This window comes from Ylistrum balloti, unplaced genomic scaffold (genome assembly GCF_031769215.1).
Source record: "Ylistrum balloti isolate Yb309-2 unplaced genomic scaffold, AGI_CSIRO_Ybal_v1 Utg371058, whole genome shotgun sequence".
NCBI classification, from domain to species: domain Eukaryota; kingdom Metazoa; phylum Mollusca; class Bivalvia; order Pectinida; family Pectinidae; genus Ylistrum; species Ylistrum balloti.
In genome coordinates, this window is record NW_026782585.1 from 397750 (window position 1) to 414750 (window position 17001).

At 35.7% G+C, this 17001-nt stretch overlaps 2 protein-coding genes across 2 annotated transcripts in view; one reads left to right on the forward strand and one right to left on the reverse strand.

The window, feature by feature from the left end:
• Positions 1–7991, forward strand: part of LOC132560404 (uncharacterized) — a 49095-nt gene extending 41104 nt beyond the window's left edge. The window contains exons 63-76 of the mRNA XM_060225071.1: positions 91–341; positions 743–863; positions 1323–1633; positions 2285–2417; positions 2752–2987; positions 3327–3438; positions 3764–4053; positions 4801–4956; positions 5170–5307; positions 5868–5885; positions 6134–6242; positions 6662–6750; positions 7308–7422; positions 7828–7991. Coding sequence (XP_060081054.1) covers positions 91–341; positions 743–863; positions 1323–1633; positions 2285–2417; positions 2752–2987; positions 3327–3438; positions 3764–4053; positions 4801–4956; positions 5170–5307; positions 5868–5885; positions 6134–6242; positions 6662–6750; positions 7308–7422; positions 7828–7945 — 2197 coding nt within the window. The 3' untranslated portion in view covers positions 7946–7991. The remainder of the gene's footprint in view (positions 1–90; positions 342–742; positions 864–1322; positions 1634–2284; positions 2418–2751; positions 2988–3326; positions 3439–3763; positions 4054–4800; positions 4957–5169; positions 5308–5867; positions 5886–6133; positions 6243–6661; positions 6751–7307; positions 7423–7827) is intronic.
• Positions 7992–8917: 926 nt separating this feature from the next.
• Positions 8918–14195, reverse strand: LOC132560410 (acyl-coenzyme A thioesterase 8-like). The gene is made up of 5 exons (XM_060225077.1): positions 14101–14195; positions 13215–13360; positions 12324–12549; positions 11662–11816; positions 8918–11133 (listed from the first exon to the last, which is right to left on the reverse strand). The coding sequence occupies exons 1-5, from the start codon at positions 14187–14189 to the stop codon at positions 10829–10831; spliced, it is 921 nt and encodes a 306-aa protein (XP_060081060.1). The 5' UTR covers positions 14190–14195; the 3' UTR covers positions 8918–10828.
• Positions 14196–17001: the final 2806 nt, after the last annotated feature.

The window sequence follows — 17001 nt, forward strand, 5'->3', positions numbered from 1 at the left end:
ATGTAATACTTTTTAACCCTGTGAAATTTAACTACTTTCAAAGGTATTCTTCCCTTATAACAGAAATATGAATTCACTTGTACCTTACAGATGTACAGCTTTCTCTGGTCTGCCAGCAGCCTGTACACTTGTACAGGATCCACAAGACCAGTGTTGTCAGAAGCCACAATGTAACACTCAGACAGGTATCTCTCTGACACCTCAGTATGGTGGCATCAACGGCTCTGCTACACCTCCACCTAACACTCTGAACGTTTTGCCTATTGGTACACACGACATCTTCACTGGCTCCAACTGGAACAACCCTGGCATCGGACCAGGTTACAATGGCGGTTCTGAAGGTATGATGTCTTGTGTTTAAATCAAAGTCATAGAAATAGGCCTTGTATTTTAAAGATGATGTGATGTAATTAAATTTTGATTTGAAGCTGTGATAGCAAGTTAACTTTATAGATGAAGTACTACCAGATAACTGTATGTACAGATTTTTCTTTGTCTTTATTCATTACGTGTATTTAGTAATAAGCCCATGCCTTGTAATAAGACCACCTAGTAGGTATATCACTGTTCAGTAGAATTATGGGCAAGTGGTATTATCTTGCAGTAAGCCCACTCCCTGACGTTGAGTCAAGAATTTGTTTATTGACTCCCATGCCTTATTTTAAGATAAACTCCGTATTTTATTTGGTTTGGTAAGTGTCGGTGTAGCCTGGATAGTAAGAATGTGTAATATGTATTACAGGATTTGGTGTATGTGTATACAAGGGAAAGACTTACCAGCAAGGCCAGTCATGGAGCGATGGATGTGACTACAGTTGTACATGCGAGAACTCACAAAAGGGAGAATACAAATGTGTATCAAGGTATGAATGCTCGGACATCACAGAAGTTAGAAAATTTTCACATTTCTAATACATTGGCAAGTAAGCATGTTTTTAGGTAAAACATGTTTATAGACACTGCAAATGACTTTGCTATTTCAGTATAGATTAAGTGTATCAGAATTAACGCTGTGAAATACACGTACATTCAACTTAATGCAGAATGATAAACCCAAACTAAATTTCAATATGTTCCACTGATATTTTGAAGTAAACATATTTAAATGTTAAACTTCTGCCTCTTTTTTTGTTTATTTTTAAATAAACACCATGACGCTCTCTTGACACTTCACAATTCACAAATAATAAAATACAAGTGTTCTTGTGACTTTTATAAGGTGTTTCCAGTTGGCTAAATACAAACTTTCTTGTGATTTGATCAGGTGTTCCCATTTGGCAATTCATCATACTAAATACAAAATTTCTTTTGACTTTGATCAGGTGTCCCCAGTTGCCGTCCACCCTGCCTAGCTACTGTTCTCAGGTTTCAATCCCGGGACAATGCTGTCCCAGACTCACCTGTGATGTGGCTGGACTCCAGAACTTGTACCACGGTGGTTCTGAGGTTCTGCCAACACCTGCTCCAACAGATATCTTTGGTAACTTGCAGACACTACCACCCGGATACAGTAAGCCATCTCAGGTGATTGGTGGCACAGGAACGGGAACACAAGGAACCATTTCTGGAACAAGCCCAGTTTCCCTCCCCAATGCCTTCCCTATCTTGCCGGCTCAGTTCTCACAGGTCACTGGTAAGTGCGTCAAATCTCATCTGCCTGTTCATCATCCCAAAAAGAAATATATAAAAAAAAAAAAAAAATCAGTTTCATTGGAAAGTGATAAATTCAAAACATTCCTTTTAAAATTTCCAGTTTCAAAATTCTTGGATTTGCAGATTAAGAGATAATACTTGCAACTCATATCCGCAAAACCAGTGTTAAAAAAAAAAAACAAAATGAAAGACAAAACAGAAAAAGAAATGGTATAACAGTATTCACATCTCTTCTATTGTTACCTCATTACATTTTATTTGCTGATTAAGCCTTACTGAATTTAAAGAATAAGCTCTATCCACAATATTGTGCAGGTAAAGAAGAAAAATTACTTTAAAAGTTTCTTTAGTAAATTATTTTAGAGTGGGTAGAAGAGGTTTATTCAGTATGGTGAACAACTATGATAATTAAAGTAGGCTTATAATCGGTGCTGATCAAATACATGTATATTTGCAATATGTATGGATATAGTTTTATGATATTTTTGTAAATTCTTTATATAAAAGTGGTGTTCAGTTGCTTGTGCCGACTAACACATCAACTTGCTTACATTCGGTTACATAAAATCAATATACAAATGTAGCTGGATTCAGTCTGATGATAAGTAATTTCTGATTTCCTTTTTTTTAGATCAGTGTATCTACCAGAGTAAGACTGATGGGTCCTACCACGTTTACGATGAAGGCGCAAAGTGGAAGGATGGCTGTGATTTCAGCTGTGTCTGCAAGGATGGCAAGAGTGGATACTATGAGTGTACTCCACTGTAAGTACACCCCATTGGTATTTTGTTTAAGACAAGCATTTTTCATTATTTTTGTATCACTAGGCTTTATCTTTGATAAATGCTATTTTAGATCAAATTTCAAATGTTTGATTTGTTTTTTAACTGGCTTAATAATTGTAGAATCATTCTGATAAAAGAAATCCAACATCTTAGTTGAAAATATGGACTGAGAGTTTTCAATTTTTCCTCTGAATTTAAGAAATAAAATGTTATGAAATGAATCTGCTTAAATTTTAATAAGAAAAAAAATTATATAGCGGAACATCAGTTTGAATGACCACTGTATCTGTAAAGATGATTTTCCCTTTGACAGGTGCCCAGTTTACAACAACCTGCCATCCAGCCACTGTTATCTGACAAAAGAGGATGATCAGTGTTGTGCCACACCTTTGTGCCAGTTGGCCAATGGTCAAACTATTAACCCCCTTACCGAAAAGTCTAACTACACCCTGTATGGTACCATCAACGGTGGCTACACTGGAGTCAGTCCAAACCATAACACCTCCTACAACTATTTCACCACTAGCAATTACACTAGTGCACCGAAAGGTAGGTAATCAGAAGTGTATATGAATTTGTTATTCCATACCAGGTGTCATTGAAGAGCTCATTAAAATGTAATTCTTTCACAGTCAAAATTTGCCAGTTTAATATTCATCATACAATCTTAAGACAAAAATAAGACACAAAAAAGAATCTCTATTATATGGTATATTAGGAAAACTTGTTTTGAGAATAATTTGAATTTTCTATTTTATGGCATATTATCAACTTGTATATGCATTTTGTTGTCTAACATAGAAAAAACAGATGTAAATGGGTATCACTAGAAAACATATGATCAAAACATGTCTGATTTTTAAAGATACTTATTGCCTCATCTAACAGAGTGTCTGTACAAGGGAAGGACTTATCTGCCAGGTCAGCAATGGATTGATGGCTGCAACTTTGTCTGTTCCTGCCAGGATGGAAACCCTGTCCAGTTTGAGTGCCGTCCCAGGTATATTTATGACAGAACTAATACATCTATCTACTCCTTTATTTATTTTGATTTGTATTTATACACCCCCTCCTCTCCAACTTTCATAAGGGGATGTAATCACTTTATCTGTGCAAGTATCTATGCATGACAGCCTCCAAGATAATCTTGTGCATTATACTAGCAAGGTCGAAACTTTATTAGATTTTGATGGTCGTTGGTCAAGATTTAAGTTGACCACTTAATTTCTGAGGAGGAGGGGGGGGAAGATATCTTTGTTTGTTTTTATTTCTATCACCGGTCTGTCATACATTCTTGATTTTTATATCCTTCTATCTTTCTACAGATGTCCAATTTACACATCTCTGCCATCTTTCTGTCACATGGAGAAAGTAGCAGACGAATGTTGTGAACAGGTAGCATGTGACCAATCATCAGGATCATCGTCATCATCATCACAAGGAGGCCAATCGGGAACTCTGCCCCAAGGTTCTGTTACCACCACAACCACCAAGCCAACCTGCAGCTGGTGTAGGAACCAGATTGACAACTGTCCTGCATATGGCCAGGAAGCTTGTAAAGACCCATACAAGGGCTGGGCCACCAGGAACTGTGAATCCTATTGTGGCTTCTGTGGTGAGTGATTGTGAACAATTTAAGTGTATACTCCCTACAAATGGTGCCTCAGAGAAGCTTACAAGCCTTATGATTCTCTCACCCAAAGTTGGTTAAACATTAACACTTACACTAACACTTTTTTCAATAATTATGTTAAAAGTCAAGTTTTCCATTCTAGTTAAAATTTGATGTCATTTAAGATATGTATTTTGCTCTTGCAATCTATATTTGAGTTTAGTGGTTTTTTTCTTATACCAAAGTTATTCCCCTTATCTCATTTTGGATGGGAAGTGGCTAGACATAATTTCATGGTAGGAGGTGTGTTCTTATTAAATAGTATCACCATCCATAAACAGCTGTCATTATATGTCACGACCCATAGGCATGTGCCATAACATAATGTTGTGACCTGTAGACATGTGTCATTAGATAATGTCACCAACTTTAGATACATGGAATGTATTTTTAGCTAGTAATAAAACTAGTGTCTGATAATAAGCCCACTCATATCTGTTGCCGTTCACTAGAATAAATACTATTTTTTTTCTTATAATAAACCTATTGTATATTGCTGTACAGTAGAATTACAAAGAAAAGATATTTCATAGTCCTGTAATAAGCCCTCCTCTGAATCGTGTCAGATTTTCATGTTGGCCCTCTGGACTTATTTCAGGATAGGTACAGTTATTCCTTTGTTTGAAATGTATATTGAATATTGTGATCTCTTGTCCTCTGATGTATTTTTCGCTGCTTCTAACCTATCAGACTGCCAGCATACCAAACCTCCACCCACAACCCCAACCACACAACCATCCTCCTGCCATGATAAGCTGGATAATTGCCAAGCTTTTGGCAAGTCTTCCTGTACTGGAATCTTTGAAAACTGGGCCCGAACCAACTGTCAATACTTCTGTGACTACTGTAAGTTTTTGTTATTATTTAATTATTACAAATATGTTCCTTTGTTGATGTTTTATTGAAGAAGAATCACAACATAATCTTACTCTTCAATGGCAAAATATCATGACTGATAACAGATATTCTGACACCAAGTGTTGACGTTAACCTTATATAAGGTATTTGTCATACCTCAAAGAAGGTCTGTCTTTAACCATTACTTACGGCGTTGTGTAGGTCCTAAGGATGGTGACAACCAGTGTGTGGATGTACAGCCAGCCACCTGCCAGAGTCTCAAGTCCACCATTTGTAGTAACCCATCCTACGTGTCCTACGCAGAGGCTAACTGTAAATCAACTTGTGACCTCTGCAACGGTAAGGTTGTTTTCTTGTTTTAAATTTGAATATCAGTTTGATATCTATATATTTTACCTCTTGGAAAATAATTTTGACCTATGTAATTTTAACCTTTAAAACTATCTTTGGCATCTTTAGTGGTAAGTTTGACATCTTAAAAAGTAAGTTTGACATTTGTAGAGAAACCTTTGACATCTGTTTAAGTACATTTGACCTTGGTTGTTCCAGTATGTTTGACATAAAAATACCTTTGACATCTGTTGGTGTAAGACTGACATCTGTAAAAAATACATTTCACATGTATGTTTGACATCTTTTGGTGTATGTTTGACATGACAGTAAAAATTTGACACTGTTAAAAGTACCTTCGACCTGTCAATATTTTTTGTTTTGTTTGGCTGTGTCATCCTTATCGAGATCAAGTCTCGTTAAATCTGAGGTAGATTTGACTGTTTGGGTTTGGATTTACCCCTGCCAGGGTATATATCTACTGTGATGATACAACGATCATTCCTTATGCTGAAATTTTGAACATGCTTGAATATAATTTGTAACTGTTTTGTTTTTATTTATTGTAGTTGGAACGACAGCACAGCGTAAGTGTCTCATCAAGAAATCCTATTGTCTCTGTTTACCTTGGATTTGATAACATTAACTGTCTATTAATCACAAAATTTATACTGAAGACAATTTCAAAAAATATTTCTAAAACATCTGAATTTTATTTCTTTGATAACGTGAGAATTATATGACCATTTCTTCTTTGATATAGGAGGAACTTGAAGGCATATTTAATACCTATATAAATGTGACTGCTTAAAGATGTACATCTCTTTACCCCCAGCGGCTACTTGTATGTACAAGGGAACAAGCTACCAGTCTGGACAAACTTGGATGGATGGATGTGACAAGAACTGTTCTTGTGACAATGGAGTATTCAAGTGCAAAGATTTGTAAGTAATTTCAGGGACTTGGTGGATAGAGCCTTGGAAAATCAGTGTGTAAATATCACACCTGTCACATCTATCACAAATGTTTCATTTTATGATTTTTCAATAAGCAGACAGAATCTCCAGAAGAAAGAGAGATTAGGATGGGCTTTATCAAGATGTCTTCAATTCAGTATTTTATATGTTACTTGAATATCTTTTAGATCTCTGATTCCAGTGTTAAGGCAAATTTGTGATGACACCTCTCACATCTTGACCTCAAAAATCCAATATGTATGCTAATTTACGACTGTGAAAGGATCTCCTTTCCAGAATACAATGGGAAAAAATGTGATTTTTTTACTTATCTTAAAACATGTTAGTTATTCTTAATCTTGAACTTTCCATCAAAAACTGAAGTATGACACATTGTTGATTCACAGGTGTCCTAAGTATGTTGATCTCCCTGCTAACTGGGTCTTGAAACATGTTGATGGCCAATGCTGCGACATAATTGTCATTAATGACCTACGTAAGTAATATAACTGAACTGTTTCATTGGTAACTCCTTACTTTTAGTACTTTTGTTGAGCATGTTGTAGATGAGCAAAGTGATTGGGTTCTATTCCCTTGCTGCAGTCTGATTGGCTGTTCGATATCATTGATTTGGTTGTTCGGATGGGTTATATTGTACATATATACATATACAGTCACCTTCTAGCTTTAAGGATAATTTAATTGGGAAGACCACTTTAAAAAGGATTGCTTAATGAAGGTAGTCTTATTAGAGAGGACTGATGAATGGGAATGGTCTTTTTAAAAGGATAACAACAGTGCTGGTCCCTTTATAGAGGTATAACTTAGTGGAGTAGTCTCTTTAGAGAAAATTGCTTATTGATAGGGGGAAGGGGAGGGGGGGGGTCTCTTACACAGGTTTTACTGAAAAAGATATTGAAGTTGTTGTGAAGACCTATTCAATGTTACGCTGTAGAGATAAAGACGAGTTAGTGCCACAGGTAATGACATATGTACCTTATTTCACTGCATAGCTATGAATATTAACATATTGTATTTTGATGTGTACTTCAGAAATGTGTAATTACAAGGGACAGTCATACGCAGAGAATGCTGAATGGGAAGATGGCTGTACCAAGAAGTGCAAGTGTACTAATGCAGAGCAAGGACTTTATGAATGTAGAGATAAGTAAGTTTCCATGGAAACTATGACGTAAAATCCATTTGGTGGCTTTTGATTTTGACAGGTGTAATGAACTGCTTTATGTGTGTTAAATTGATATGACAGAAAAAGATACTGACAAAAAATCTTTCATTTTTCCTGAAATAACCCCCAGGGGATCAAATATTCTTACTAAAATTCAGGGATGGCTTATAAAAAGACAGTTAACCAGCACTGCATTAACTTCTACAATGAACCACACTATATACAGGTGTCAGTTTTACTAGACAACAGCTTATTGTGGACTAAATACTCTTTACTTAATTGTAGTGTAGATATTCCACCAATGATCAAAGATTGAAGTTGGTCATTATTTTGGTTTGATATTTCTTTTCCTATTAAATCTTTATATGTCCTGTCTCTCATTTACAGATGTCCACTGTGGCATCTACCTGATATTTGTCACTGGGACCTACCTAAACCTGGAAAGTGTTGTAGACAGCCCTCGTGTCCACCACCTTACCAGGTACAAGGCTACCCTGATGAGTAGACATGAGCACACAGTGCGACCATTATTTATTTCATCTTTATCATGTTACACTGCAATTAATAAAATAATTTTTTTGTACAAAGAATTTTTGGTGTTGTCATTTTTTAACATAAAATGTTTAAGAAGGAAAACTTTTTTCAACCTTTCATATGGTTCTCCTGAAAGCTGTAGGAATGTAATCGTTGTCACCTGTTTAGTTTGGTGATTACATACAATTAATCATCTAAGTTAACACTGATTAATAGGGGCAGTGGTCTGTACAACGGGCAGGATAGGAAGTGATCCTATTGCATCTCAGCATTTTTTAGAAAGTTCTTTAAGTGGAGGCCATTTTACCAGTTGTTGGCATGAACTTAATTTATACATGTGTATAACCAATTCAGTTGTATATATAGGTTCAATTATTTTCTAAACAAAAGTGTCTATTTGTTTCAAGTGTGGCCTAATCAAATTGCCAGTTTTTTTTCTTCTATGATTTACTAATAAATAGTCTGATAAGGTCACATAAGTGGTAGTTATTAAAACTTGAAACATACATTTTTTAACAAATGATACCATGTGAATCTATACGCTGTTAAACTACTTATCATATAATGACATGGTACTATCAGATTTTAGTGCATTACCTTTCATAGCAAATCATGAATAAGTGCATCCAGTATCACTTATAAAAACAACATTCAGAAATTCCAATTAGTGCAATATTATTGATGCAAAAAGCACTAAAATAAGATTACCTCTTAAATGTATATGTTAAAACACAGATGAATCAAAGCCAAGTGGACCAAATGAAATATTCAACTTAATCTGATGGATTAACTCGGCTGTTTCTATGAATGCGGACATAGTGCCATGAAGATTGACCTGTTTTTCATTGGTAGTTTACAGGATATGTGTCTCAAAGCACAGCATCACAATTATGAATAAATAATGCGTAAATAGAAAACATTTGTTTATACACTTACGATATCTTTTATTTAAATAAACAGCTGTCATTGCAGCACACACGTTGATAGACATCCACTCTCATACACTTCACTCTGTGAAACTGATTTCTAAAGTAATACATACAGTGTTCTCACATTTATTTTCTTAACAGTAATAAGGTCTGTAGATAATATTTTAAAAAGAAAACTCAATAAATATGTACTCATAAATATTCTACATTGATGGGATGGACCACAAAATATATACAACACGACCATAGTATTGGCCTCAAAAGTTTTCAAATGATCTCTGTTTAATTTGCTTAGAAAAAAAAGAGGGGAAAAAATCGGGACCAAACAGGACATTTGACTCGTCCAATGGATTTGATTCAAGTGTGTTTTACTGTACATATACTGAAGTGTATTTGAAGAAGAAAAAGTTGTATATCAGTTTTTGACTGAAATGTAGCCCTTTGAAGAAATGTTTAGAATAGAGCTGCAAACATGTCCTCCAATAACTGCCTCTTGAGTTGGATCCAAAATCAAAGATTTCTCTAATTTTCGTAACACCATTCATGGAATCTGACATACTAATTAATTATATATAACAAATTGAAATAAGTGACAACAATAAAATGAATGATGTACTAGCAATAACTAATTTTTCAAGAGAGTGAAGTTTGTTTACCTCATTCTGAAATGTTTTTTGATCTTGGCACAAAACATCGGAAATATGTCTCTAGGTGCTACAGTGATAAAATGGTGTAAATAATGAATGTTACTAAACCATGATTTCATTCACAGGTCCTTTGTACCAGATGAACAAAAGTAACGACAAAATGCATTTATAAATACATTGTTTTTATCAACCAATCTTTTATTCACTTGCCTAGGAAAATAGTTCATAATTTAATGCGACTAGTAAAATGAATGTTTTGCTGAAAACACTGGAGATCTCAGTCTCTCTCTCTGTCCGTTTCAATCTATTTCTCTCACATACGCCACATTTTGTCTCAATTTATTTCCGTCTATCTTTGTCTTTAAAGACTGAAGTGTGTAATAATTCTGTACAGTAGAAAGCTTTCTAAATTTTAGCCATAAGTTTTTATTAAAATGCTGTGACTGATAGTTTTCTAAATTCCAGTCATTCACTCTTGTTTTAATAGGATTGGAGTTGCTGTATTTTTTTTGGCAATTCTACTGAGAAGATTTATAAATACAGGTAGGCTTATTATATAGGCATAAGCTTATAGCTAAAAAGATACATTAAAAAAACTCTCAGGAGAAGTGAACGACAGTGAAAGCTCATGCACCAATATTACATTCTCCAAAACCTCAGAAACATTGATTTTGTAACAATCGTCTCTTGACAAAATTGTAAAACAGAACAATTATGGAGTCTTTAAAAATGTCTGATGCCTCAATATCACAAGGTACAGAATTGTCCTTCTTTGCAGAAGATACATAGTTTATACTGTATTGATAACACACTGTATCAGGGTACAAACATTGCACCAAATCTTCCTAAAAAAAACAAGGCTGATATGCCAACATGGACTCAATCTTAATCATAAACCAGTGAGGACTTATATGTCAATATGAACTCCATCACCTTATGATGTAATAGACGAGATCACAAGCTGCCTTACTACTGGGATTGGTAGAGTGTCTGGCTAGAGACCTAAGGTTCACTAGTTTGAACCCCTTCCTATTATAATAAAACTGTTAATATTTCAACATCAACACTATCTCCCTAACAATGCCAAAATGTTTAAACTTTGCATCAATCTGTGTTTCACAAATCAAAACTGAATCTTCACATGAGTGTATTTGCCTGACATTATCAAAATAGACCTAATCTGTCTAAAATAATGTCAAAGCCTTAATTTGGCACTCTACCATGGTATCATTATCTTTCACTTAAGTCCTGTTTAAACATAATTTATTATTGACAATGTTATAGTTTGGACTCCGTTTGTATGGTCCGCACAACACCCTCCTGGGCAACTGACACTGCTAGGGTACCGTCCTGTTTCCAAAGTCGCCCTAGGGATAGAGCCTTGCCTGCCCCACACTGGGGACTCTCTACCTCATAAAGCATCCACTCATTGGCTTTGAAGGGGTTGTGGAACCACATGCTATGGTCTAGAGAGGTCACATAGCTGGGTCTGTAATTTCTTGGGGCAGGTTGTAAAGCAGCCCCAAGGAGGGCCAGGTCCGAGATAAATCCGGCTACACACTGGTGCAGTTTCACGTCACTTCCTGCATAAAAACAAAATTGCTACATCCTGTTAAACTAATATCACAAGCTTACCTTGGTTCAAAGTCTATATTAACATTTTACTCCAATATTCAGGTGATACCTATTTATGTATTTACTTTTTCATCTTGCCTGCAGCTGATATTTTAAACTACCATTGTCATATAAATGTCATGTAGGATCATGAATTTGAATATATTGTATTTGCCCAATCATATCCTCTATATCAGTAGCCCTGACCTGATACATGTATCTCTGACCCAAACGTTGGATCTTGGACTTCCCAATTTCATCCAATGCTATCTTGCTTGGATACGGAAATCAAATGTTTTACCTGAAACTGCAACACAAAGTGTAGATCTAGAAATCTCCTACTTGCAGCTCTTACCCAGACAGGTTACCCAGGGATGAACAATTCCATCAACTCAGATGAAAGACATAGGGCGTGGAATCCCTTAATTTACACTAAGTAGTTTATACCCAGGTATTCAACCCACGAATCACCAGTTTTATCAGTATCTCAGACTCACCCATTTCACCGATAGCTCGGACCCAGACATAACGCTTTGGCTCCCCCTGTTCCTTATGATGATATACTTCTGGGTTAACCGGACGTTTCTCCACATGAATCTTCTCCTCCAGAAGCTTGAGAATCAAAGATCTTTGATTGTCAGGCATGTCCTCACTAGAATTGATGATAATGGAAGCAAAATATGAATGATGAATGTCCCATTCCATGAAAGGGAAGTTTAATTTAACAAATTAAATTTCATGACATTTTCATAATAGATTTGTAAACTTTCTACGTATATTGGTATACAGGCATTATATAGACATCTTAAAAGGCCACCACTGCAACAGGTCTTTATTTATTTTAATATCTCTGCTTGGACCTATGACCTACTTGTCTTGCACTCAACTGATTGAGCTAAAAAGAAGATCTCTAGCCAAGCAGTATATTTCATTAGCATGAAATATTAACCTCAAGTAAGTTTCTCAAACCAATCTTATAACATTTACTATATATATGTATATATCCAGCAATAAACTATATTTATAGTTATTGTGATTCCGTGAAAATATAAAAAAATGACAGTCTGAGGTCCTGTAATAAGCCTACCCTCTGACTTTGAGTCTCGGGTAATGTATTGGCCTCTGAGCTATTTGCAGGTCAAATATGCTAGTTTCTCACTTAAGCTGAGATCTAAGGAAGTCTGCGGAATCCTTGAGTTCATCAGGTCCAGGGACAGATGGCATGGTAAACTGGTGCTGGAGCTCGTCTACTTCCTCCGTTTTGTAAGAGGCTTGCATTGTAAAGATTGGCACACCTTCCTGTGTGGCCTTAATGTTGCGTGATGAGTATGTATTTCCATCTCGTGTACGGTCCACATGGTATAGAATAGGTTGATTAGGGTTACCTATTCAATAGATAAAAATACCCCCCCGTAGTGACATTTACATCAAGAATTACAACTCATGTCTATATTCATAATATAATATATAATATTCATTACAATGCTGAACTTATTAGCCCATGTCTGGTAACAAGCCTTAACAATTACGGAGATATACACTGGTAATGTCCGTGGATGGACAAACAAATGGACAGACAGAACCCCACCAAACTTCAATGAACGTAGGTTAACAAATATTATGACATTGTCCTGTAATAAGCCCCCAAACTCTGTCCCCAGTGGCCTGCCTCAGAAATTATGTTCTGGTTACTGGGTTTATCACAAGATAAATATGGTAGTTAAGAAGGAGAAAGAAATTGTCTGAATATGATCTATGATTTTAGAAAAGACAAATATACTACAAAGACAGGAATCAAACCTGGGTCTCTGGCATGAATATTCATGGCTCTACTACTTGAGCAAAAGAAACATGCTCCGTCAGCTGAGTGACCGAGACCTTATTCAACACTATGTACAAGCTACTGGCCCACTACTTTTATAACTGCATATCTGTAGCCTGTAATTATTGATCAATTGAGGTTAAAGACAAATTGTATACAGAACGATGTCTTGACATTATTTTTAAGACAACCATACCATCTTCACACTTTCTCAATAAATATTTTTACCTCCTCTGAGGAAGTAACAATGCAGGCTGTGAGCATGGTGATCCTCGCTCACAGTTTTAGATGCTGCAACCAAGGCCTGACCTACAACCTGTCCTCCAAATACAAATCTTCCTGCTGTTGGCTTCCAGAGGTTCACAGGGGAAGCTCTACAAACAAAACACACATATCTACATCAGCTCGTTGAATGACTTGATCTAAAAGCATACTTTGAAACTTAAAATGAAGATCCAAAGTTTGTCATTTGAATCCTACCCTGAGCATTTTATGTCTTTCTGACAGAAGTTGAGATCATATAGATAATCTTGGTTGTGTATGTTGTCTCTTTTGGGCTTCCTGCATGTTGTTCAGGGAGGAAGTCAACATGGAGGCTCTGTCACAATAAATGACTCTGGCTGTTAACAAGAGATAAACTCTGCAAACAAACTAAAGGATTTTTAGGAGATGCAGATCGATGAAAACTAAGGTGATCATCATCATCTTATTGATATATACTTTATTTCATTGTGTGAAACTGATGTTATTCTCCATTTGTAAACATGACATCGGATACTACTTCACTGGCTGGCACTTTCACCTGTTTGGAACATTTGGGCTTATTCACCTGGTTTTGTCAAAGATCTTCCTTTGTTATATTTTCAAATTTTATAATTTTTTAAATATATTTACTGTTTGTTTAAATCTAGATATAAAAATATGATATCTTCTGTTTTAATATTGAAATTTCAGACACTTTTTAAACCATGTAAATAAATGCATTCATAATTACACCCCTAAACCAGAGACGTATACATAGCACGTGTATGTGTTATATAAGTCTCTGCCTAAACTTAATTGCGTGAATCTGTATCGGCTTCCATCAAACAACCACCGATCTATTTTAACTCACCTGAATATGTTGACATCTATTTTTTCCAGAGTCAGAAAGGAGCGTATAAGCTCGTTGGCAAGATTCGCACCAGATTCCACGGACATCATGTTATTACTGTATCTGGAGAAAGAAAAATAACGTCTCCATTATTGCTTTGAACAAATCTGAAGAAACGTGATGACAATCAAAGCTTTTAAAAATTTCAGTCAAAACATCGAACGTCCTGTATCCTGACCCGCATTAGAGACGTTTGTGTTTTATATACGTCTCTGTTTATATATACGTCGCCACCTGTCATGCATGACAACTTCGTAAATGATAAATATGAAACTTACAACTCAAACAAGTACGTGTATGTAATGGCTAACGTTTGCTGGGCATTGATTTTTTACTTACATCATATAAATGTTCCTATCGCATGGGGGCAGACTCATGTATTTATCAGCTGATGGAATTTCCTGCACTTCCGTTCTATTTTTGAACAAATGATTTCATTGGTCGGCTGTCATTTTCCTAGTTATTTCGCGGGAATATTAGTTTTTGTGTACGGCTAATTATAACCACGAATATAAGCAACGATTAATTTTCTCTTGGAATAACTGTTTAACAATAAATATGTATAATCTGTTCACCAGTCAACCTAAAGCAACCTTAGAGCCACAAAGCTACTGCCAGGAATGAGAGATATTACATACAAGGATAGAATGAAAAATTCTACCTTCCATCTTTGAAATATAGACGTGATCGTGGTGATATGATATCTGATAGCAAATTTGATTATCAGAAATCATAACATAAGGACAAGGGGACACACATACAGCTTGGAGAAAGCATGAATGGAACTCGCTACCAGAGAATATTGTACAGGCACCAACACTCAACGCCTTTGAGAACAGGATGGATAAACACTGGAGAGGCAGGGTTCATCATATCAGTATAAATAAATCCTATGTACCAACCAGTATATATTAACAAGACAAAGGATTTAGATCAACCAGTATATATTAACAAGACAAAGGATTTAGATCTGAACATAGAGGCCTAAAGACCTGAGATCAGTAACGACTATGCAAGACTAAATAAGTAAGTAAAGACACCATCGATACTCCAGGGGTTACGATCACTTTCGCTCTCAGCACTGCTGGAACAGGTCATGGTAGAGTAGAAGACTGACCAATCACAAGCTGATATGCTCTTTTCGAATACTACAGAGGAGCGACACCAAACTTCAGAACCATTAATTACAACATACCGTTATGCGCCCTCGAGATTCGTTTAGTGTACATCAAAGGATCAAACTAGTCCTGTGCACAAGGTGTTACATCAAACATTCAATTTTGATGAAGTACATCAGTAGTGTTATATACCATGAGCCGTTTTTCATTGAACTGCGCCAATCAGAAAATTATCCAGATGTCATATACGGGTGACACCCTTATATTCTCGAAGGCCCGATAGTCCGAAAATGGTTACGTATTTTGTTTCTTATTTAACTGTAAATGAAATAATGACGAAATTTAGAGAGAAAAATAGTTAAGTAACAGAAATCTTTCTTACATTTATTACAGGTTTACAGGCCCTATTCTTTTATCTTGTACTATAACAGTTAAGTGAAAGGCAACTTTGTAAGCAACGGGAATTTTAACAGAAATGGCGCGAATAAAATGTAGAATAAAGCATGCATGGTAAACAGTACTGGAAATCCGACTTACATGAGCGGCGAAGATGGCACGAAAAAAAAATGAGAAAATTCGGACTATTGGACCTTCTGACTATCGGGCCTTCGGACTATTGGGCCTTCGGAATATAAGGCGGTCACCCATATACGACATAACGTCATGAAATGAAAAAAAAATCAATCTTGCCCTGGTGACTGTCCAATGTATATCTCGCAACTGCAACCGAGTGGTATCCTGGATACCCGAGGCGTTACGATCGCCACTCCATTCCAGGAACATGCCACACCTTGCAGCATTCCTGCGACACTTTGTTGGTGAATTAGAGGATGTTATAAATTTTGGTTACCAGCAACTAAATTTTTTCTTCATCAATGCATGATAAACAAATCGGATCTTTATTACTTAAGAATTGAACTCTACCGTACATATTATAATGTCTGTACCAGCTCTTAAAATGTCAAGGTGATAACTTTTAACTTTAAATAGTTTATAAACAATGAGAGTTATCCATGATGAATGTCCACATTCTTTTAAATTACAGTGAATAATTACAGAAATATTGAGTATGAAGACTCTACAGATATAAATTGATTTTCTACTTTAAAAAGTGAATTTCTGATTGCGAAAGTGTTGATAATCTCTGAGGATTTTCTCAAAATCAAGATCGAACTTCTCATTATCACTTGGGTATTGCTATGCCCCAATTTTGTGACATATATCTGTAAGAAATACAATATGCTTGGAAGTCTCATTAAGCATATGCGCCATGTCCAATTCTCTTGGGACTTTGTATGATAACATGGACATAGTTGATAATCCCATTCAATTATGAAATGAACACAATCATTTTGTTATCAGAATGACTCCAGGGTTGTCTATTTGGAGGTGCGCATATTACTTTCCACATGTGTTGTTGTGCAGGTGATATAAGCTTTATCTTTGTCTTTTGTTTATCATCGATTTTCAATAACCCAAAATTTAAGTTTGTATGCAATGTAAAACTCATTTGATTTACTGCAGTGTTTTCATATGAGTACAAGCCATAAAGACTAGTGAAAAATTGAAAAAAAAAATTAATAATTTCCCTTTTTCAATAGCATACATATTTATTATTTAAATGTAAACAATATATATTGGTGGTTATACATAATCAATCAAAATAAAGTTAGAAATTTGGCATATCTTTTTTTGGGGGATTGGTTGGTTGGTGGTGGAGGTGAGAGAGGTTCTATGGTTTAGT